The following is a 25,306-nucleotide window of genomic DNA, read 5'->3' as shown; positions in this document are numbered from 1 at the left end:
TCACTTCCCGTATTTTTTCCCCATTTTTCATGGTGTGGATGGATGCCACATGCCCCTGGTAATGGCCGACTGCACCTCATGTGCTCCTGGTGGCTGGCTGACTGCCTATGATGCAGTCGTGGAGGTTTTGATGCTGGCCGACCTGTTTTGTACAGTCGTGGAGATATTTTCTACTAGCCGACTTGCTTTATGCGGTCGTGGAGAGCCCTCAAGCGCTGGCCGACTGCATCCATGGGGCATATAAATAGGCCCCATGTTCCTCACCATTTTCTCATTCAGTTTTGTACGGGATCTTGTGTATAGAGAAGAGTTTACACGCCTATCTCTCAGTGTTTCTTGTGCTGTCTATTTTCTGCACTCTACTTGCTCTTGTGGACCCAAGTGTGGTTATCATTTCCGCTGCGTATTTTGACATGGTATCAGAGCCCTAGGTTCTTGATAGATCTTGGGAGTTTTCTGAGCAAGAGGGGGATAGTTAAGTTGCTGATTGGTGGACTGTTTTGGACTATTCGGGACTGTTTTTGACATGGTATCAGAGCCCTAGGCTCTTGATAGATCTTGGGAGTTTTCTGAGCAAGAGGGGGATAGTTAAGTTGCTGATTGGTGGACTGTTTTGGACTATTCGGGAAGAGAAATTGCAAGAGTAAGGCGGGCTAAGGTGCTGGACAGCCACTTGCAGGTTTAGAGTTTTTTTTCCCACCCACCCACCCTTTTTCAGTTTAATCCCCGCGATGGCAGATTTGTTAGAGATGGCTGAGAAGCACGTGAAGATCCCGACTGTCCCCACGTTCCCTGTGGACCGTCAGTTGGACGGGAACAATTACGGCATCTGGAAGGTTATGATGGAGTCTGTACTGGAGTCATATGACCTTGCTGATTTCATTGTCATCAGGGTTCCACGGTCGGAAGCAGAGGAAGGGGAGGTACTGTCGATGAAGAAGGACCGGGAGACACAGGCACAGATGTGGGATGGTGTCAACGCCAGGGTCTGGTCATTTATTTTCCTCAACTGCACACCACAAGTGATCAATCATGTAAAGCACATGACGCTAGCCAGAGGCATATGGCAGCACTTGGCTTCTCTTTATAACAGGGTATCACCCATGAAGAGGATCTCCTTGGAAGTGCAGATGCGGGTTATGAACCCTGCAAAGTCCTCGACGATGCAGGAACACATTAACAAGCTGCAGGCCCTTCAGCAGGAAGTCCTCCAGGCTGGGAAGGAGATATCATCTGAAGACATGGCCATCACTTTGCTGTCCCACCTGCCTACTCAGTATTCTGCTTTCTACTACTCATTGATTACGAGTGGCAGGCTCAACACCATTACCTGGGAGGAGCTTGTGCCAATGGTCTTGGACCAGGAGGAACGTTTCACGAACCCTCCTCACAGCGGCGGTTCAGAGGCCTTAACTGGCCAATGGTCGAAAGGCCGGAATAACAACAAGGGTAAAGGGAAGGCTTCACTGGAGAAGTCTTCTGAGAAGAAGCCTAACTCAGAACGAGAGAAGCTGAAGGCCGAAAGATCCTGCAATGATTGTGGCGAGAAAGGGCACTATTGGAGGAAGTGTCCTAAGCGAACTGGCAAGAGTGCTGATTCCTCAGTCTCAGCTGCAAAGACTCCTGCATTTGTGCACTTAGAGATGATGGACTCCGATGCTTCATCGTCTTCAAGCGAGGAGGCAGTTGGCTTCACCGCGAAGGATACCTGGGAATGGATTCTTGATAGTGGTCCTTCCAGGCATATGACTCCGTCGCGTGACTTCTTTTTGGATTTGAAACGGCAGTCAGGTCGCATCTTTATTGGCGACAACTCCACTATTCCGATACATAGTGAGGGCCGGATGGAGATTATTCCCGACGGCAATGGGGGCAAGCATGCTTCCCGTGTTCTTTATGTCCCTGCTGTAGGTTTTCATCTTCTGTCAGTGCATGAAGTATGCAAGACTGGCTTTCGGGTGGAATTTGAGGAGCATTCAGTTGCTCTACGGGACCGTGAGATTGGCTAGGTTGTTTGGGAAGGCGGTGTGGAGAATGGTATCTACAAGCTCTCTGCACTCTCCTCGTTGACAGGTTCTCAGGTCGGAGATTTGTGGCACTTTCGTTTTGGCCACTTAAATGTGGATGCACTTCGGCGAGCTTTCTGAGACCAAATGGTGGTTGGCTTGCCAGATGTTGGCAGTAGGCAAGGGCGTTGCAGTTCTTGCATACGTGGTAAGCAGCACAGGGAATCCTTTCCGAAGCAGGCTTCTAGGCGGGCTTCGAAACCATTGGAGTTGATTCACACTGACTTGTGTGGACCTTAGCAGACACCATCTTTGGGAGGATCTCTCTACTTTATGCTGCTCCTTGATGATTGTACCAGATTCACGTGGGTCTACTTTCTTTCCCAGAAGGACCAAGCTTTTGCACTGTTCAAGGATTGGCACGTGATGGTGGAGAAAGAGTCTGGATTTCAGGTAAAGACTCTCAAGGCTGACAAAGGAGGTGAATTCTCCTCGACTGTATTTCTCAGATTTTGTGCAGATCATGGCATCAAGAGGAAACTGGCCAATACAGGATCGCCTTCGGAGAATGGAGTTGTAGAACGCAAGAACAGGGCTGTGGTGGAGATGGCGAGGACCATGCTGGAGCATCGTGATCTTCCTCGTCCACTTTGGGGAGAGGCTGTGGCAACGGCTGTCCATACCCTCAACCGATCTCCGACGACTTCAGTACCTCATATGACTCCATTTGAGGCATACTTTGGCAGGAAACCTTATGTCTCGCACTTCCGTGTTTTTGGGAGTGATGCGTATGTACATATTCCGAAGAAATAGAGGGGGAAGCTTGACTCCAAGTCTCGCAAGCTTGTATTTGTGGGGTATAATTCTCTTTTCAAGGGATACAGATTGTACGATCCAAACAAGAACGAGATTGTTGTCAGCCGGGATGTGGTCTTTGACGAGCATGTTCTAGTATCCACTGTCGAGGAGCCGCCACTTCTTGGAGATCCATAGGAGTCTGATGATGATTCCCAGACCATTATTCCAGTTGATCAACCTCAGTAAGTACAGGAGGTTGAGCCCGCAGCTGGAGTAGAGCCCCCGCAACCACAGGAGGCTCCACGATCTGTTCGAGTACCTAGGTGGTTGTTGGACACCCTTCGTCGGGAGTCAGGTGTCACGGAGTTACCCTCCGAGTGGACCACAGAGGACAGCCCTCGAAGATCACACAGAGTCCGAGATAAAAGCAATACAGCAGAGCTTCTTCAGGTAAACTATGCTCTGATGTCTCGTATTATGCGGGACAAAGAGCCCACTTCCGTCAAGGAAGCCCTTTCACAGGATACTTGGAGGAAAGCCATGCAGGTGGAACTTGATGCCATCGAGAAGAACAACACATGGAAGTTGGTACCGAGGCCGTTGAAACGGTCAGTCATTGGTGTCAAATGGGTCTTTAAGACCAAATGCGTCTGATGGGTCGGTGGACAAACACAAAGCCAGACTTGTGGCCAAAGGTTATGCTCAGCGGCCAGGCATCGACTACGAGGATACCTTTGCACCGACAGCACGGATGTCCACGATTCGGACCGTTCTTGCCCTTGCTTCTTCTTAGAGGTGGCCCGTGTATCAGATGGATGTAAAATATGCGTTCCTTAATGGTGACCTGCAGGAGGAGGTGTATGTTGAGCAGCCTCTAGGCTTTGTTGTTCCAGGATCAGAAAGGATGGTTTACAGGTTACGTAAGGCCTTGTATGGTCTTAAGCAGGCTCCCAGGGCTTGGAATCAGAACATTGATTCCTTCTTTATTCGGACTGGATTTCAGAGATCGGTTGCTGCCTTGTCAAAGGAGTTTGAGATTACCGACTTAGGCTTACTCCACTTCTTTTTGGGATTGGAGATCTGGCAGACCCAGAGGGGGTTTTTTGTCTCTCAGCAACGGTATGTTCATGAGTTGCTTGAGGCCTTTGGGATGGAGAACTGCAAGCCTATTACTTCGTCGATGGACCCAAACACAAAGTTAATCGTTACTGATCCTTGTGAGCCAGTTGATGCCTCGTAGTACCGGAAGTTGGTTGGTTCATTGATCTGGTTGCTGAACACCAGATTGGACTTGAGCTTCTCCGTGGGGCTCTTGAGCTCTTTTATGTAGACGCCATCGAAGTCTCATTGGGACGCAGGATTGCGGATCTTGCGGTATCTGCAGAGTATGAAGGATCTAGGACTCTTTTACACAGGAGGGGATGGAGTCAGACTCCAAGGTTGGAGTGACTCGGATTGGGGAGGAGATCCAGACACGAGGAGATCTACTTCAGGATACAGTTTTACCCTCGGCTCAGGAGCAGTTTCTTGGAGTAGCAAGAGGCAGCCAACTATTGCCCTCTCTTCGACAGAGGCAGAGTACCGGGCTGATTGTGGTGCTGCTTGCGAGGTTGTGGGGTTGCGGAGGCTGCTAGGCGAGATTGGGTTTCCACAGAAGGAGCCCACAGTCATCCAGTGCGATAACCGGAGTTGTATAGCTATTGCTCGGAACTCGGTCTTCTATGCCCGGACCAAGCACATAGAGATACGGTATCACTTTGTATGTGAGAAGATCTTGGCTGGTGACATCTTGCTACTTTATTGTTCGGCGGAGGACAATGTGGCGGACCTCTTCACGAAGTCTCTACCTTAGGCTACGCTCAGGCGGCACTCCAGCTCCCTTGGGTTGATTGCACAGCCAGGAGCTGAGAGGGGGTGTTAGAAGTCATCTCCTGTCTTAATCAGACACCTGGGCTTCTGTTGTGGGTGTGCCCGCCCTGTATAGGTGTTTTATCATTTTTCCTCACTCCCCGTATTTTTTCCCCATTTTTCATGGTGTGGATGGATGCCACATGTTGGCAGGAGCCCCTGGTGCTGGCTGACTGCACCTCATGTGCTCCTGGTGGCTGGCCGACTGCCAATGATGTAGTCGTGGAGGTTTTGATGGTGGCCGACGTGTTTTGTACAGTCGTGGAGATATTTTCTGCTATATGCAGTCATGGAGAGCCCTCAAGCGCTGGCCGACCCCATCCATGGGGCATATAAATAGGCCCCATGTTCCTCACCATTTTCTCATTCAGTTTTGTACGGGATCTTGTGTATAGAGAAGAGTTTACACACCTATCTCTCAATGTTTCTTGTGCTGTCTATTTTCTGCACTCTACTTGCTCTTGTGGACCCAAGTTTGGTTATCATTTCAGCTACGTATTTTGACAGAAACTGGCCGACTGCCACTAGGGCTGGTCGACTGGCCATGGATAAATAAATAGGAGAAAAATCTAATAAAATCCCAGATAAATAGTAAAGCCCCAAAACACTGAGATGCACAATTCTAACATCAAATACTAGAGACAGAGCATCACAACACAGCGGAAGAACCATAAATAATACAAAGACACCGCACTGAGCCGGAACGGCTGGCCCCTGTAGGAACTTCTCTATTCAGTTAGAAGCTTTTACAATAAACCAAGGTGCGGGTGCATACAACACCGGATTTTCCACAAAGCATCAGCACAGATTTTGCCAAGAACTCGGTCTAGAGCCAAGATACAAACATAGCTCCAAAAGCCATCCGATAAACTGTCTCATAACAGTCCCATAAATCAGCTCATAATCAGCCCATAATCAGCTCATAATCAGCCCATAAACCGTCTGTAGAACAGCCCGGTATAGAGCCCAAAACAGCCCCGAGTTCCATGCCAAATCAGCCCCAAAACTGAGCCATAAATCAGCTCATAATCAGCCCATAAACCGTCTGTAGAACAGCCCGGTATAGAGCCCAAAACAGCCCCGAGTTCCATGCCAAATCAGCCCCAAAACTGAGCCATAAATCAGTCCCAGAGAGCTCTCAATTCAGCCCAAAAACAGCTTCATAAACAGTCCCTAAATCAGCCCATAAATGAGTCGACCAGCTCTATGGCTGCTGGGAGGAGTCGACCTGCTGAAAACAGCCTAGAAACTGTTGTACGGCCAGCGCAAGAGAGAGGAGGGAGAAAAACTGTAGTGGACCAGCCCTGTAGCATATCTGGAGCAAGTCGGCCAGCTGAAAACAGTCCAAAATCTGCTGTATGGCTGGCACAAGAGAGAGGAGAGAGAAAATCTGCAATCGGCCAGCTGAGGAGAGAGAGAGAGAGAGAGAGAGAGAGAGAGAGAGAGAGTGAGTGATGTGGCCCACTCAAATCAGGCCCAAGCCCTGGTTTAATAGAGTCAAATTGCTATATTTGCTGCACTTTTTCCTTTTTACCCAAAATAGCTGAGCTTGTCCAAAAATATCAACTTTTTAGCTTTCCTTGGCTTGCACTCCAAGTTTTAGCCCAAAATATCAACTGTATGCTTTCCTTGGTTTGTACTAAGTTTTAGCCCAAAAATATTTGAACTTGTCCAAATTTATCAGCTTTTATGCTTTTCTTGGCTTGATGCCCAAGTTTCATCTAAGCACCTCCTTTTGTCCACCTGTCCAAGCCCAAAAACAATAATATGTCCAGCCCATCATTAATGATATGTGAACACACTGACTTATAAATATTATAAGTCACTTTATTGGATAAAATCCCATGCTGCACATGCTGTATGGCCATCTTTCATGCCAAACCATGCCAATAAAATGTTGTAGCTTTCTTTTGTGGAAAATCCCCGTTCACACCTTGGTTCCGATCAGTGTGTGAAACACTGGTCAAGACTGGTGAAGGGATCCCTCCGTCTTATAAAGCAGATGTCCGCAATCGTATAAACCTGATACCATTGAGATATCCTTCAAGTATAGCAGATGCAGTGCCAATCAATGATATTTAATAACTCCGGCATTAAAGCTGTAAGTCCAGATCCACGATCCAAAGTCAGATATGGGCACAAGAGCCAACCGTATCAAGAAACAAACTATATCCATATCCTGAGTCAACAACTTTGATAATAAACAGACATAGGCACAAGAGCCAACTATGTCCTAAAATTCCATAAGCCAGATAATAACCAGACATAGGCACAAGAGCCAATTGTGTCCCAAATATCCATAAATCCATAAACTGGATAATAACTACACAGGCACAAGAGCCAACCTTGTCTCAAATATCCATAATTCCATAAGTCGGATAATCAATAGACACAGGCACAAGAGCCAACTGTGTCTCAAATATCCATAATTTCAGAAGTAGCTTTAAGTTCCTGCAAAAATAAAGAAGCAGCATACATAGCCACCAAACATCTTGCCATATAAGGTTCCCCCCCTATGATCCATACGCATGCCCAAGCCATATGGTTCACCAGGACAACCCCCCTTCCATGAAACCATACCTGCTCGCTAGGGTTTTCCCTTCCACGAGGCTTCACTCACTAGGCCAACTGTCCTTCCATGAGTTCACAAAAAGAATTCACTCACCAGGGTTACCACCCTTCCATGAATGAACATGCTCGCCAGGGTTTCTTCTTCCATGAGGCGTCACTCACCAGGGCAACTGCCCTTCCATGAGTTCACAGAAAGAATTCACTCACCAGGGTTACTACCCGTCCATGAATGAACATGCTCGCCAGGGTTTCCCCTTCCATGAGGCTTAACTCACCAAGGCAACTGCCCTTCCATGAGTTCACAGAAAGAATTCACTCACGAGGGTTACTACTCTTCCATGTATGAACATGCTCGCCAGGGTTTCCCCTTCCACGAGGCTTCACTCACTAGGGTAACTCCCTTCCATGAGTTCACACGACACTCACCAAGGTTATGACCCTTCCATGAGTTCACAGAAAGAATTCACTCACCATGGTTACCACCCTTCCATGAATGAACATGCTCGCTAGGGTTTCCCCTTCCACGAGTGAATCCAGATCACATGACCCTTGGCGTAGACGTAAGTCCCCAGCCACAAGGTGTCATCTCCACTTTACCACATGCACTCCATGTCGGTACTCAGAACATACACTTTGGAGGAGAGATGGACTCAAGTTCACTCTACCAGATTCACTCTGTGTTGGTACTCCGACCACACACCTAGGAGGAGAGGTGGGCTCAAGTTCACTCTACCATGTGCACTCTGCAGTGGTATCCTGATCAGAGACTTGAAAGGAGAGGTGGGCTCAAATGTAGAAGATAAGATGAGAATAAGTCACTGGCATAAATATCTCGGTTCTCCATAAGCATGTTCGCGACAGAGTTTTTTCCAGGCATTTTGGCCGATAAAAGAAATCCATAGATAAATCCTTGATCCATAAGATATCCATAAATTCTAGAAATCCACTGCATCCCAAATAAAGGGAGCCAAAAATATACTCCATTTGAGTAAAATTAGCCAAAAACTCAGTCCATAGTCCTTGGATATAGTCATGAGAAAAACCATATAAACCAGGCTTTTCAACCATAATGTTTACCTGAAACAATTCAAGGCAAACAAACAACACACAATTCTCCTTGTTCAGGCATACAAGGGTTACGTGTCCAAAAACACTTACAAAAATTTGCAAGGAGCAGCAACTTTGCAAAACTTAAAGTATACTTAGCTTTTCTCTTGCCAGGTTCGTCATGAAGCCAAAGAAATATCTCCTCAGCATACGCATAAGATATCTTGAGATATAGCTCCATATAGCTTGTCTGTAAGCTTGATTATAGAATCCACAATATTGATATGAAAAAAGTGCTGATCTCGGGCACATAAAACCAACTCCATATTCCGAGGATAAAATCTATGAATCCATAAATCCATAGCCCAAGCTGTCTACTGCTCATGCTCATGACTACTTCCACAAGCTCAATAGCCAAAAGTGTTGGTCACTGTAGTCCCCACTTGTGATCTTTTCTCTTTCTCATTGTTGGAAGGAAGCCTCTTGCTTCCGAGAAAGCCTATGCTCTGATACCACTGTCACAACTACGGGCGGGGACCTGGAGCAACAATAGAATAATAGACCAACACTTCAAATACCAGAGAGAGAGCATCACAACACAACGGAAGAACCATAAATAATACAAAGACACCGCACTGAGTCGGAACGGCCGGCCCCCCGTAGGAACTTCTTTATTCACTTAGAAGCTTTTACAATAAACCAAGGTGCGGGTGCATACAACACCAGATTTTCCACAAAGCATCAGCACAAATCTTTTCCAGAACTCAGTCTAGAGCCAAGATACAAACATAGCATCAAAAGCCATCCGATAAACTGTCTCAACAGTCCCATAAATCAGCTCATAATCAGCCCATAAACTGTCCGTAAAACAACCCGGTACGGAGCCCAAAACAGCCCCGAGTTCCATGCCAAATCAGTCCCAAAACTGAGCCATAAATCAGTCCCAGAGAGCTCTCAATTCAGCCCAAAAACAGCTTCATAAACAGTCCCTAAATCAGCCCATAAATGAGTCGACCAGCTCTATGGCTGCGTGGGAGGAGTCGACTGCTGAAAACAGCCTCGAAACTGTTGTACGGCCAGCGCAAGAGAGAGGAGGGAGAAAAACTGTAGTCGACCAGCCCTGTAGCATATCTGGGGCAAGTCGGCCAGCTGAAAACAGTCCAAAATCTGCTGTATGGCTAGCACAAGAGAGAGGAGAGAGAAAATCTGCAATCGGCCAGCTGAGGAGAGAGAGAGAGAGAGAGAGAGAGAGAGAGCTCCAAAGTGATGCGCCCCACTCAAATCAGGCCCAAGCGCTGGTTTAATAGAGTCGAGTTGCTATATTTGCAGCACTTTTTCATTTTTGCCCAAAATAGTTGAGCTTGCCCAAAAATATCAAGTTTTTAGCTTTCCTTGGCTTGCACTCCAAGTTTTAGCCCAAAATATCAACTTTATGCTTTCCTTGGCTTGTACTCCAAGTTTTAGCTCAAAAATAACTGAACTTCTCCAAATATATCAACTTTTATGCTTTTCCTGGCTTGATGCCCAAGTTTTCATCTAGGCGCCTCCTTCTGTCCACCCGTCCAAGCCCAAAAACACTAATATGTCCAGCCCATCATTAATGATATGTGTCTACACCGACTTATAAATATTATAAGTCACTTTATTGGATAAAATCCCATGCTGCACATGCTGTATGGCCATCTTTCAGGCCAAACCATGCTAGTAAAATGCTGCAGCTTTCTTTTGTGGAAAATCCCCATTCACACCTTGGTTCCGCGCAGTGTGTGAAACACTATTCAAGACTGGTGAAGGGACCAAATGATGACATCCCTCCGTATTATAAAACAGTTGTCCGCAACTGTGTAAACTTGATACCATTGAGATATCCTTCAAGTATAGCAGATGCAGTGCCAATCAATGATATTTAATAATTCTGGCATTAAAGCCATAAGTCCAAATGATGACACCGGGAGCTCACACCAGGATCTCAATCCTTCCATGGAGTCCTTCCACATGTACTAAACCATGCTTGGAACACACACTAGGGTCTGTACCTACCCTTCCATTGTGATAGTCAGAAATATGACATCTCCCTGGCTTCTACTTCAGTTGTCCGCAACTGAAGTGCGGCCAAATAAACCTGCAGAAGATCCGGATAATCCTTGAAGTAGTCTTTGTCAACCCATTTCTCATCCAGAGCGGGGTAGTTCTTAAACTTCACAAGGAACCTGCGGATAAGCCTGCCACAAGCAGCTTTCCATTCCCTATGAAACACAATCTCTTCCGGTTGAAGCACTTCTTCAAGCTCATCAATTTCGGGTTGGTCCTCAATAACTGGCTCCAGTGGCTTAGGACCCACATATTTCTTGAGGAGGCTAACATGGAAAGCATCATGTATGCGCCAATGTTTAGGCAAAGCAAGCCTGAAGGCCACCTCATTAATCTGTTCCAATACTTGGAATGGCCCATAGTACTTGGGAGACAGCTTTGGACATTTGCCTTCCCTGCCAAGTTGCTTCCAAAGGCATGCCTTCTCAAACTTGAGAAGCACCCAATCACCCTCTTTGAAATCCATTTGCCTACGATGTTTATTTGCAGCTTTCTTATGCTTTTCCTGAGTTCTTTATATGGCTGTCCGTACTTGTGAGAAAGCTGTATCCAGATCTCTAACATACTCATCCGTAGCAAAGATTTCATCCTTTGTTCGAAGAATAGGTGGAAGCACCACCTTGCCATAAACAATCTCAAAGGGTGCCTTTCCAATCGAGGTGTGCACCGTATTGTTACAAGCAAACTCCACAAGAGGCAAGTACTTCACCCAATCTGATTTCCGCTCATCCACATAGCATTTAGCAAATCAAGTACAGCTGAATTTGCAATTTCACTCTGCCCATCCGTCTATAGATGATAAGCTGATGAAAAATTCAGCTTTGTGCCTATATTATCAAATAAAGCCCGCCAAAACATACTTGTGGTTCTCGGATCCCGATCTTCCACAATAGCCTTGGGCATACCATGATGCTTGAAAATTTGGGCCAAGAATATCCTCGCCATGTGCTCAGGCTTAATATTCTTTCGTAAGGAATGAAATGAGCCTGCTTGTTGAACCTGTCTATGATGGTCCATATGGTGTCATTTCCCTGTTGCATTTTAGGCAAATCCATGATGAAATCCATAGGTATGGACTCCCATGGCTGATCCAGAATAGGCAACGGTTGAAACAAACCGGGTGCCTTATGCTTGTCAAACTTCACTTTCTGGCAAACCATACATTCGCGCACATATACATCTATGTCTTGGCGCATGTTTCGTCAGAAAAAGTACCTCTCCAAAGCCTGCGTAGTGGCAAGAATTCCTCTATGCCTTGCATACGGTAGTGCATGGCATTCATCCATCACCTTAACACGTAAATCCTTATGCACACATAAGCGATTTTGCATCATCAAATATCCATCTTGTATGCAATAGTTCGGGGCGGAAATGTCCTGCTGTAAATCAGTCCATACAAGCTGAAAATCCTCATCCGTATCATACAAATTTCGCATATCGGAAAGGTCCTGATGATAGGCAACAGTGACAGCATGTACCTGTGGCCTTCGAGAAAGAGCATCTATCACTATATCTTTTACTAGGTGTATGCAAAATCTGAAAATGAAACATAGAGAGGAAATTTGCCCATCTCATATGCTTCTCTGATAATTTAGTTTGCATCAAAAAGTACTGCAAACTCTGGTGATCCGTTTTGACAACAAATTCAACCCCAAGAAGATAATGCTTCCATACTGTAAGGGCATGAATCACTGCCAATAGCTCTTTCTCATAAACCTGCAAGTGGAGCTTTGCATGTTTAAGACGCCTGCTCTCAAAAGCTATGGTGTGTCCTTCCTGATTCAAAACAGCTCCAATGTTGTCCCAACATGCATCATACTCAACAGAGAAGGGTTTATGTAAATCCGGAATAATCAATACCGGTCCTGATATGATACAAGCTTTCAACTTATGGAAAGCTTTCTTCTCTACATCACTCCAGTTAAAGATAGCTTTCTTCTCAGTGAGATCATGCAAAGGTGAGGCAATCTCAGAGAAGTGTCTGATAAACCTCCTGTAGTATGCACATAATCCAAGAAAACTTGTGACTTGGTGAACTGAGTTCAACTCTAGCCAATCCTGAATAGCATGTATTTTACTTGGATCCATGCGTACCCCATCCTTGGATACAATATGACCAAGATAATGAATCTCACATAAGAACAATTCACTCTTCTTACCATTTATGTAGAGCTTATGCTATCTAAGCTCTTAAAAAATTGTCGCCAAGTGTTCTCTATGTTCTTGCTCATTCTTTGAGAAGACAATGATGTCATCAAAGAACGTGCGAGTAAACTTTCTGTGTTTCTTGAATATGCGGTCCATCATTCGATTAAATGTGGCGGGAGCATTAGTAAGGCCAAAAGGCACTACCAAAATCTCATATAGCCCAAAAGCAGTTCGGAAAGCCGTCTTATGAACATCTTGAGGTGCCACTCTGATGTGATGATAGCCACTTTTGAGATCAATGCGGCTAAAACAAGCAGCTCCTTCCAGTTTATCGAGAATATCATCTATGCGTGTGGTGTCATGTGCACAGTGTGTATCTACCGTGTGCTACACGCATGCAAGACTAGTTTCGAGGCTTGGGGAAGCTTGGAACTAGGCAGGCTGATTGACGAGCTGAGTTAGGGAAATACTAACGGGCGGGCACCCAAGTATGGACAGGCGGGCGGCCAAGTGTGGACGCCCGATGACCGGCCAAGAGCCTATAAAAGGGTGGCCAAGGTTAGTTATTGTTATATAGAGAGTCTCGCGAGTTTGTGAGAGCTCTATGGTCTTGGAGCCTGGATCTAGTGCAGACGTGCACCTGCTTTATGCAGCCGAGGCCGACAGCAGTCTCAAGGCCCGCGAGGGCAGCTTCGTGGCGGTATGGGATGTCGCGAGGAGGAGATTGGTCGGTACGTCAACCTAGTTAGCTCAGCTCGTGGCTCGGTGGGGATAGCCAAGTCTATGGGCTCGCCCACGGCTGTCATGATTGGGAGGTGAGTCAGGCCTGCACCCCCTTTGTTTGTTTGTTCGTTTGTTTGCAAGATTCGAGTTTCGAACCAAGATCGATCACGAGGGGATCCTTGGGGATTTGACAGTGGTATCAGTTAGTTACTCCTCAAGAAATTATAAATGTCGAGGACATGACATTTGTTCCGCACGAACCTGAAAAGATTCTTGGATTTCGTGAACGAAGATTGCGTAATACGCTTATCACGGAATACAAGATCAAGTGGAAGGATCGTGTTGAGGAGGACGCTACATGGGAGACATTGACTACTCTTCAGAGAGATTACCCTGGCTTTTTAGTGAGCTCAGGAGTGAGCTCTTAGAGGAAGGGGAGTATGTCATGTGCACAGTGTGTATCTACCGTGCGCTACACGCATGCAAGACTAGTTTCGAGGCTTGGGGAAGCTTGGAACTAGGCAGGCTGATTGACGAGCTGAGTTAGGGAAATACTAACGGGCGGGCACCCAAGTATGGACGGGCGGGCGGCCAAGTGTGGATGCCCGATGACCAGCCAAGAGCCTATAAAAGGGTGGCCAAGGTTAGTTATTGCTATATAGAGAGTCTCGCGAGTTTGTGAGAGCTCTATGGTCTTGGAGCTTGGATCTAGTGCAGACGTGCACCTGCTTTATGCAGCCGAGGCTGGCAGTAGTCTCGAGGCCCGCGAGGGCAGCTTCGTGGCGGTATGGGACGTCGCGAGGAGGAGATTGGTCGGTACGTCATCGTAGTTAGCTCAGCTCGTGGCTCGGTGGGGACAGCCAAGATTGTGGGCTTACCCACGGTTGTCATGATTGGGAGGTGAGTCAGGCCTGCACCCCCTTTGTTTGTTTGTTCGTTTGTTTGCAGGATTCGAGTTTTGAACCAAGATCAATCACGAGGGGATCCTTGGGGATTTGACAGCGTGGAATAGGAAACCTGTTCTTAATCGTAATTTTATTCAAGGCACGATAATCCACACATACGGTACGTACCATCCTTCTTCTGCACCAATAAAACTGGCGAACAATAGTACTAGCTCTTTCTCAAGCAAGTCATTAACTTGCATCATAATCTCCTCTTGCTGACTGGCACTCACCTGATAAGGTGGCCTATTAGGAGGAGAACTACCCGGGATTAGATCAATACGATGATCCTCGGGTCTCTCTGGTTGTAAATCACCAGGCAAAGCATCACGAACGCAATCGCTAGAACCATGCAAAAACTTTAATCTCTCATGCGTCAAATGATCCACATTTACATGAGTTTGAGCATGTTCAACTTCATGACAAAAACCAAGTAAGAACAAGTAGACTTTTTCATTACTTTGCGAATTTGTACATGACTAACAATAGGTATGGTGCTTCCTGGAGCACAAGCATCTATGACCACTTCCCTACCTCTATGCAAAAAGGAAATTTTTTTGGACTTATAGTCCTTCTTCGGCTCCATACGAGCATGCCAAGGCATTCCCAACAATACATCACATCCCATGAGTGGAGCAACCAAAAAGCTCTCATGATCAAGGTAGCCCTGGATATGGATGCGGAGTTTCCCAATGATAAGAGTTACATTAACCCCTTTACCAGCAAAAGTGGCATCTGCATTCATTTGCATACCATAATCTGATACATTTAACCCAATAGCTGCAGCCATCTCCTCAGAGATGAAGTTATCAGTGGATACATCATCAAAAAGGAAGAGAGCGGGCTGATCCTTCAGTTGCCCCAAGCCTTGCATATGGTTCTACTCTCAGCAAGCTGCCCCGTATTTCCGTGAACATTAGGAATTATATTCACATTAGGCTTCTCAGCTTTGTTCCCTGTCTTCTTGGGATTCTTTGGACACTTAAGATACAAGTGGTCCTTGCTGGCACAGCCAAAACATTTCCCATCTCAAACATACTCAAGGCTCAAGCCTATGCTGTTTGGACAGCCCAAGATTAAAGATTTACTCCCCGGCTTCTTAGACGAGCCTTCCTTTGTATCAGAAGAACCTTTCTGGTCACTTTTATGGGGCTGTCCCTCCTTTTTCTGGTCATAACCAGCCCTCTTTTTGCCTTTGTATGAATCTGAAAATGGCCTGTTTTTGAGCAAAACATGCAACCGTTCCACCAGAGTAGCAGAATGAATGAGCTTTTGAAGAGTCTGATTCGGGTACACCTCTAGGCTGTCTTGTATTACAGAGTGCAAGCCAGCTTCAAACTTTCTTTTCTTCTCTTCCTCATCAAGAGACATGAAGGGGGTTATCCTCAGCAGCACCTTCCAAAATTTACCCACATAAGCTTGTACAGATTCTCCTTCATCCTGCTTAAGCCAATCCCATTCTTTTTTCACATTCTTAACAAAGTTTGGTAGCAAAAACTGTGCATAGAACTGCCTCTTAAAATTAGTCCAAGAGAGAGCTGCTGTGCCATCCAACAACTTGATTTAAATTCTCGGGTCTTCTTCTTGCTGCGTAACCCGTCGGGGGAAATAGATCTGTCTCTTACTCCGAGAGTGAGAAGAGCCCTTATGCTTAGAGTGTTCCCGTTTCCGAGAGGCATGACGAGAATGAGAGGAGGCTTCATTAGATTCCTTAGAGTTTGCATGAGTGGCATGATGAGACACATTCTTCTTCATCCCTCCTTTTTCCTGCAAATAAGATTTGGCTAACCCTTGGGATTCGGATATCCCAATTGGGTAGCTATGGCCTCGAAAACCTCACCATCCGTGTTACTCTTTTTCTTAGATAGCAAAACCCTATGTACATTGGGATCTTCCTGTATAGCCCTCAATGTTGTAGTCTCATCACCGTATCGCCTAACTTGGCGTCTTAGAGTTTCCAACTCAGACAATACATCTGTAAGTGGTGCGGCAAGTGGGGTGTTTTGTACATCCCTAGGCACCTCATCCTGCACCTGTCTGTCTGGTGTATTCATCACATGTTCGTCATCACTCACATGATGAGTTATCATTGCAGATCAAAAATTTCTGCCAACACAATAATTTTCTACACCCATAACGCTCTATCTACTACCCTCAACAAGGGGATTTACCACAGACTAGAGAACTGAAGCTCTGATACCACTGTCACAAATATGGAAGCGTGTACAGAGAAACATAACATCATGGCATCATACATAGCATCTGACATCATCATCATCATCATCATACTTTGATACCACTGAAACAACAATATGAAAATATGCACAAAGACAGCACTAGGGGCTGAAGTTGGGTCAGTCCCCCCCCCCCCTGAGGTATCTTTATTACCAACAGAGTGTTCTAGTACAAGATAACGGGTGCCAGAGAGTAAACACTCTTCAAACTGGCACCAGATACATCCAGAATAAGATGAAAACAAATCACTACAATGCGGAGATCACGAGGATCATCTCGTGGCATGAAGAAGGAATCATCTGCAAAAGCCTGTGCCACAAAATGCTTGCCAAATGGCAATTGAAGACCACGAAGTGCACCTTGTTGAGTAAGATGATCCATGTATAGAAGCAGAGGATGAGTTGCTATGAAATATAACAAGGCAATCAAAGGGCATTCTTGTCGCACTGACTTACCCAAAGACTACGAGTCAGAGAGTTCACCATCAAGAATACATGATGCCTTATTGCCTTGATACAACCAAAACACAAGATTGGACATCTTAATTCCGAACCCCATCTTGCACATGGTCTCTGCAATAAATTCCCATTGCACTGTGTCAAAGGCCTTCTCTATGTCCACTTGCAAAATAAGCACATCTTGTTTTGTATATTTTGCATATTCAACCCCAATGTAGGCATTTGCAATGTTATCCGTTATGTGTCTTCGTGGGACAAAACCATATTGTGCCTTGTGCAAGCCTGCATAAAGTACCCCTTTTATCTTGTTGACCAATTTGTATACGACGGGCATTAGGGTTATTGGCTGCCAATCGGTGAGGGTCTCACACAGGCTCTTTTTTGGGAGAAGTTTCACAAGCCCTTCTTTCCATGACTGGGGCATTTTCCAAATACGCCAAGCATCATTAATCATGAAAAGCCAATGCATGTTTGACGTCATCCCAGAAGTGCAAGAAGAATTCTGCAGTTAAACCATCCCAACCTGGAGATTTCCACGTGCCCAATTGTTTTATTGCCTCTTGCAATTCTTCCTCCGCGAAGCATTGTTCCATCGTGAGTCCCTCTTCCTATGATTCTATGCGTGAAACATCAGAGAGCAACTGATCCCTGGCTGCTCGAACTTGTGCATTTGCAGGAGTTGTAGTGCATAGTGGGACACACATTAATCAGCCAATTGTTTTTTGGAACATGTCCAAGCTTGTGTCGAGGCCCCTTCCACACACACACACACTCACGTGCACACGCATAATATATATGGACATATATACATATATACAAATCACACACACACGTGTTTTTCGTTGAGTGGGTGGGGAGTGAAGGGAGGCCTTTCACATACCCAAAACAAAACAGCTTGTATCTCATATGCAGGAATGTGTGTCTGGGATTGCAGTTCTTAGTGGAGAAGGAGTTCTTCGATGGGTGCGCATTCTATCGTGCAGAACCACCAGGAGAGACAAGTGATACAGGCCATGCAGGCACTAGAAAAGGGTAATTGTAAGTTATTGACTCTCCTCGATAATCTTGGTCCATTGGCTGCTTCTTCTCTTATGTTTTAGGGGTGCTTTTAGGTATGCTCTGGTACAAGGTGGCTTACATTCATGTGGGAGGCAACGTGCTGATACATTGCCAGTAGAAACGAATGTGACCAACAAAAAGGGCACTGTGTCTTTGATTACAGTAAGCTTTCTGTGCTGGAGTAGCCATCACCAGTGGTTTTAAGAATTTGATAATTGTTTAATCATGGGAAATGTCGAGTATTTGTAATTGTTATATATGGTTCACCTAATCTTACACAAAGCCTTGTAAAATATAAAGCTGCTGTAAGACGTAGATGATGTGGAAAAAATAGAGAAGGGATAAAAAATGCTATAATGTTGCCTTACCTTATCCTGAACTGAGTTTCGTTAATGTTGCTTACTCATTGTTGCAATGTTTCCCTTGCAAATATATAGCTTGGCTAGAAAAAGCACTCTTGAAGGATGACAATAAAGAGAATCTGTTGCATACGAGCATCTCCTTAGTTTTTTGGATCTTCTCCTCATGGTTCCCTCAAAAAATGAGGTCGTCCACATAAACAACTATGATCATGTACCTGCCCTGCTCAAATAAAATGTACAAATTTGCATCCAATGGGCTTTTCGAAACATACCTTATTGTGAACAATAGCCCAAGGATCAGTAGCCACTTGTTGCCATCAGGGCAGGTCAGGGTTAGTCCGGGTAATTGTGCATGCCCAAATGATTTTGTAACCCACTTGAAGTTGATGTGCATACAGGTGTCCCAGTATTTTATTAGGCCTAGTGCTTGGCACCGGATATCAAGGTAGATCGGCCCACAGGCAATGTGCCCACGTCAAGCAGCAGGGCAACCCATCGGAAACAGTTCTGGACAGGTCTACAGCATTCAGGCAGATTGGGCAGCAACGAGTTGGGTAAGTTGGTCATGCGGCAGGCCTGCCGGACCGACCAGCAGAAAGGGGGCAAATCAGCCCTATGAGAAAACCTTATCTCTCTCCACTTCAGGCATCTGATTCCCAACTTGGGGACAAGTCCACAGAGTATAGCATCCAGCTCACATTAGAAAGTGTGGGACGGAGGTCCCGCCACCCAGACACTCGGATCCACACAGTGGCCACAAATGGGCACGAAAATTGGGATCCCAGGCACTTGGATCTGCACACTAGCCTCAATACGGGGGGCACAAAGGTTGCCTGGCCCCATAAATTGGTGCGAAACTGGAGAAGACCATTTGGGTGGCCAAATGACGTCTCCACACCCCCCCCCCCTCCCCCACAGCCCTCCTTCCTCCATTGCTTATAAACAATTTTCCTCAACTGAAAAGCATCGAGGTACACTTGAAGAAGTTGTAGATAGTCGGTGAAATATTTTTTGTCAGCCCAGATAGTTTTTGAATTTCACAAGGTATCGCCTAGAAAGCTTGTCACCAACTAGCTTTCTCTTTGTAAGCCCAGTGGGGCATGCCATGACAGACTCAACCATGTATCCAAAAGATAATGAGAAGAGAGGGGAGAGATGTAGGCATATGCCCATTTATGGTAGTGCTACGTGTGAACAGGGCTTAACCAAGGGCACTTTTTCCCATGTGGTTTTTCCCCTTGGATATCAAGTGTGAAAGGTTACTCTATCCATATAACTTTTGTACTTCTATATTATATGGATGTGACACACATGCAAGAGTTGACTTGCATTTTGTGGCTATCACGCATTTGGTGTTTGGGATTACAGCGGTGATTTGTCACATATGTATACACATTGTGTGTAATTGGACAATTTGGTGCAGGTTTATACTTGCTTCAAGTTGCAGGCAAAACACATGACATTTGGTTGCCTGGCATATGCACATTGGTGCTTGGTTTGCCTGCAGGTGTATTTTATCGACATGGCTCAAAATGCTACAGATGTATTTGGTGTGCTCACCCAGGAGGATAAATTGGATGGATCAAACTACTCCCTCTGGAGTTTCATGATCCGTAATTTGCTAGTAGCCAAAGGGCTTTGGGGCATCGTGTGTGGTGATGACACATGCCATGGGACTCTAGGGATGCACAGGCCATGTCCTTGATAGCCCTTTCAGTGAAAAGGACTACTATTCCACACATTCGGTCTTGCAAGACATCGAAGCTTGCATGGGACACATTGGAAGCAATGTATCAGGTACGCAACGAGGCAAGAGTTGCCTACTTGAAGAAGCAATTGGATCTTCTATCTATGGATGAGGGTGACTCCATGTCAGATCATCTCACCAAAGTGAAAGATTTGCAACAACAATTGCTCAACATTGATGAGGTCATCCCAGACAGACAACTGGTCACCAACACTCTTCATTCTTTACCACCTTCCTACTTCGGCTCTTACACCTCTCTCAACTCTCTATGAGAGGAGGTGGTGATCCCGTCACTTTTGAAGAGCTGGTGGGTTTACTCTTGCAAGAAGAGCAAACAAGAGCAAACCTATCTACCAACTGTGGTGGAGACAAGGCATTTACAGCCAAGGATAAGGGTAAAGCAAAGAGCTTTAAGCATGGGGGACAATAGTCTAGTAAGGCTGGTCATAGACAACCCTCTTCTGGTGGTGAAAAGTCTGACACAAAGGGGATGCAAACAAGCCTAAAAAGAAGGACAAATGTCACTAGTGTCATATGCCTAGCCACTACATCAATGAATGTAGAAAGCGGATTGCAAAAGAGGAAAAGAAAGATGCAGGCAATGCAGTAGCAGACTCTTCAGATGACAAAGCACAGTAATCGACTAATGTAATTCAAGAAGAGTACACTTTTTTGGTCACATGCACTAGTGACACACCAAGTGCTTCAGACAATGATATGTCTTGCATTGCATCTGACAGACAGGATGTATCATGGTATTTTGATAGTGGTGCTTCGAGCCACATCACTTCATGCAAAGATATATTTCAGCACTTGGTTTATGCTTCAAATGGCTGCACTGTATCATGTGCAGATCATACCATGTATCCAGTAAAGGGAATTGGCAATGTCATGCTTGTTGCAGCCAATGGTGCCAATATATGTATGAAAAATGTGTTGTATGTTCCAGGGATAAAGAAAAATCTGCTCTCTGTCTCAGCAGCCATAAACGACCAAAGTTTAAAGGTTGAATTTGAAGATGGAAAGTGTTTGGTAAAAGACCCATCAAAGGGTTATGAAATAGTCACTTCTGGAACACGATACAAAGGCTTGTATAAGCTGGACAGCTATGACAAGCGTACTTATGATGTAAATACAGTGGCTGCCCACACTCCTGCTATGCATGATGCAGAGCTATGGCATGCTCGTTTTGGGCATGTAAATTTTCAGAGTTTGATGCTTTTGCAGAAGCATCATATGGTTGATAATATGCCGCCTCTTGAGTCTCCAACAAGACATGTATGTGAGGGGTTTTGGGTAAGATGCATCGAAAACCATTCCCCAAGGATGAAGCTATTAGAGCTGAAAGTAAATTACAGCTCATACACAGTGATGTATGTGGTCCAATGCGGACACCATCCATAGGGGGGCATCTTTATTTCATCACATTCATTGATGACTACTCCAGGTTTGCTTGGGTTTACCCCTTGAAAGCGAAAGCAGAGGTGTTTACATGCTTTTGACACTTTGTAGCAATGGCTGAAAATATGTGTGGATGTAAAGTCCAAACACTCCGCTCAGATAGAAGTGGAGAATACATGTCAAATGCATTCAAGGATTATATGCTTCAAAAGGGCATCAAACACCAATGTACTTTGCCTTGTACACCGCAGCAGAATGGTGTAGCTGAGAGGAAAAACAGATCTCTCATGGAGATGGCAAGATGCATGGTGAAAGCACAAAAGTTACCTCACAATTTTTGGATGGAAGCTATAATGTGTGTAACTCACGTGTTAAACAGGTGTCCAACAAAAGCTTTGAAAACCATAACACCATTTGAGGCTTGGTATAGCCGAAAGCCAAAAGTGGATTATATGCGTACATTTGGGTGTTTGGCATATGCACATGTGCCAGAACAACTACGAACAAAGCTAGATGATAAAGCAATGAAATGCATTTTTGTGGACTACAGCAATGAGAGCAAAGGCACCGTCTTTATAATCCAACAACACGTAGGATTTTTGTCAGTAGAGATGTGGTATTTGCTGGAAATTCAGTACAGCCCATGTACAGCTTGTATAAAAGTCATGATACAGGCATATAGGGCATGTTTGATGGGCTATTACCCATTGCAATTAGGGGGGATTCAGAACAGCCAGCCCCTACACAAGAAAATCCTCATGTAGAACATGTGGAACAGCCAGCAATTCAGCCCCCTTCTATGGAAGAAGTAGAAAATCTTGTCAGGGAAGAGCAAACAACCATAAACACAGCCAAGATGGTTGCTGAAAACTTTGCAAGAAAGCAAACTTGGAGGTCCACTCACAGGTAGAACAAGGGCTAGTTCCAGCCATGCATTGAATATGCATCATGGGGAGTCTGCATTAGCCATGGGTGGTCTCTTTGATTCATAAGAGCCTTCTTCTTATGAATAAGCACATGAGAATGAGCACTGGGTGCAAGCCATGCAAGATGAAATCTCTTCTATCATGATGCATTGAATATGCATCATGGGGAGTCTGCATTAGCCATGGGCCTTCTTCTTATGAAGAAGCACATGAGAATGAGCACTGGGTGCAAGCCATGCAAGATGAAATCTCTTCTATCATGAAGAACAATACTTGGGATCTTGTGGACTTGCTGAAAGGCAAGCATGTCACTGGAACAAAGTGGCTGTACAAAGTCAAAAGGAAGTTTGATGGTACTATTGATAGGTACAAAGCAAGACTTGTGGCTAAAGGCTACTCTCAAAAAAAGGGAATAGATTATGAGGAGACTTTTGCTCCTACTTCGAGAATGACTACAATAAGATCAGTGATTGCAATGGCTGCACATAAAGGATAGAAAGTGCATCAATTGGACATCAAAACTATATTCTTAAATGGGGATTTACAAGAGGAAGTATATGTAAATCAACCCATTGGTTTTGTAGTTCCTGGTGAGGAACATAAAGTATGTAGGTTACACAAAGCATTGTATGGGTTAAAGCAAGCTCCAAGAGCTTGGTATGATAAAATATATGCTCATCTAACCAGCCAAGGTTATGTGAGTAGTCAAGCTGAAAGCACATTGTATGTGAGGAAAACTGGTGCGGATATTGTCAGTCATCTTGTATGTAGATGACATGCTCATTGTAGGGACTAGCAAAGCACAAATTTCAGATTTGAAAGCTGAATTGATATGTCAAATTTGGGGCCTTTACACTACTATCTCGGCATACAGCTTATGCATATAGATGATGGCATTGTTATGCAGCAAACTAAGTACATAAAAAGTTTGCTAAAAAGGTTTCACATGGATGAATGTAAGTCCATTTCTACTCTAGTAGAACCAGGTGTACGGCTTACTATGCATGATATTGGAGAGCCTTTTGAGGCCGGCATTTACAGCCAGGCAGTGGGATGCCTCATTTACTTGTGTAACACGAGGCTTGACATATCTTTTGGGGTGTCTTTGTTGAGCAAATTCATGCACAGCCATGGTACAAAGCATTGGCAAGCAGTCAAACGCATTTTTCGTTATCTTCAGGGTACCTTGGATCTTGGTTTGTGCTATCCCAAGGGGGGCAGCTTGCATCTTTATGCATACAGTGATTCAGATTGGGCTGGTGATTATGATACCAGGCAATCCACCAGTGGGAATTGTTTTTTTCTTGGCAGTTCATGCATATCTTGGTTGAGTAAAAAGCAACCCATTGTTGCCACATCTACTTGCGAGGTTGAGTACAGGGCAATCTTCATAGCTACAGTAGATTGTGTATGGTTGAGGAGATTATTGGCTGATCTTCGTGAGTGTCAGCAGACACCCACCACCATTCTCACTGATAGCTAGAGTGCTATGGCCGTGGCACGAAATCCCGTATTTCATGCACGTACCAAGCACATTGAGATTCATTATCACTATGTCAGAGAGAGTTTACATGCAGGGGAGATCAGTTTATCTTACTGCCCTACACATAGGATAATGTTGCAGATCTATTCACAAAGGCTTTACCTCGAGAGAAGTTTGAAGCTTTCCGCAAAGCTTTGGGCTTACTCTCATACAGAGAGTGATCTGCTACCTTGTACAGGTTCACACTTTCACTACAGGGCGGATTTGTAGGCATATGCTCACTTATGGTAGTGTTACGTGTGAACAGGGCTTAACCAAGGGCACTTTTTCCCATGTGGTTTTTTCCCTTGGATATCAAGTGTGAAAGGACACTCTATCCATATAACTTTTGTACTTCTATATTATATGGATGTGACACACATGCAAGGGTTGACTTGCATTTTGTGGCTACCACACATTTGGTGTTTTCGCCCAGTTCGCCTTCTCTCTCCCCGCTTCTCTCTGCCTGCAGGTTCGCCCAGCTCGCCTTCTCTCTCTTCGCCCAGTTCGCCTTCTCTCTCCCCGCTTCTCCCTGCCTGCAGGTTCGCCCAGCTCGCCTTCTCTCTCTTCGCCCAGTTCGCCTTCTCTCTTCCCGCTTCTCTCTGCCTGCAGGTTCGCCCAGCTCGCCTTCTCTCTCTTCGCTTCTCTCTGCCCGCATTTTCGCCCAGTTCGCCTTCTCTCTCCCCGCTTCTCTCTGCCTGCAGGTTCGCCCAGCTCGCCTTCTCTCTCTTCGCCCAGTTCGCCTTCTCTCTCCCCGCTTCTCCCTGCCTGCAGGTTCGCCCAGCTCGCCTTCTCTCTCTTCGCCCAGTTCGCCTTCTCTCTCCCCGCTTCTCTCTGCCTGCAGGTTCGCCCAGCTCGCCTTCTCTCTCTTCGCTTCTCTCTGCCCGCATTTTTGCCCAGTTCGCCTTCTCTCTCCCCGCTTCTCTCTGCTTGCAGGTTCGCCCAGTTCGCCTTCGCTTCTCTCTGCCCGCAGGTTCACCCAGTTCGCCTTCTCTCTCCCCGCTTCTCTCTGCCTGCAGGTTCGCCCAGCTCGCCTTCTCTCTCTTCGCCCAGCTCGCCTTCTCTCTCTCTTTGCGCCCCGCTTCCCCCACCCACCCTTGCTCAGGCCCCCAAGGCAGCAACATAACTCTCCCCTGCACCTGTAGCTGAGCATCTTGTAGGTCGCATTTTTTGAGTCTCCCCCAAAGGGGAGAGGGTACCCTTGAGGGGGGACTCGTTCCACCAACAGCCCTCTCCTTTATCAGCAGCAACACATGGAAAGTAAGAAGTCTTTTGCCTCAGTCACCGCTTCACGATTACCGCCCATTCCTCCACCCGTGAGCAAGCCGACACCATGGGAAGCCTACCTCATGCAAGAACT

General features: G+C 45.7%; 1 protein-coding gene across 1 annotated transcript in view; it reads left to right on the top strand.

The window, feature by feature from the left end:
* Positions 1 to 25,306, top strand: part of LOC147639619 (uncharacterized) — a 91,491-nt gene that overhangs the window by 31,656 nt on the left and 34,529 nt on the right. The window contains exons 4-5 of the mRNA XM_086772309.1: positions 17,864 to 17,961; positions 18,042 to 18,150. Coding sequence (XP_086628435.1) covers positions 17,864 to 17,961; positions 18,042 to 18,150 — 207 coding nt within the window. The remainder of the gene's footprint in view (positions 1 to 17,863; positions 17,962 to 18,041; positions 18,151 to 25,306) is intronic.

The sequence above is a fragment of the Cibotium barometz genome, chromosome 3, assembly GCF_041138505.1.
Source record: "Cibotium barometz isolate CiBa-2024 chromosome 3, ASM4113850v1, whole genome shotgun sequence".
In the NCBI taxonomy this organism is placed as follows: domain Eukaryota; kingdom Viridiplantae; phylum Streptophyta; class Polypodiopsida; order Cyatheales; family Cibotiaceae; genus Cibotium; species Cibotium barometz.
Note: the sequence above shows the minus strand (reverse complement) of the source record. Positions and strands in the feature narration are given on the sequence as shown.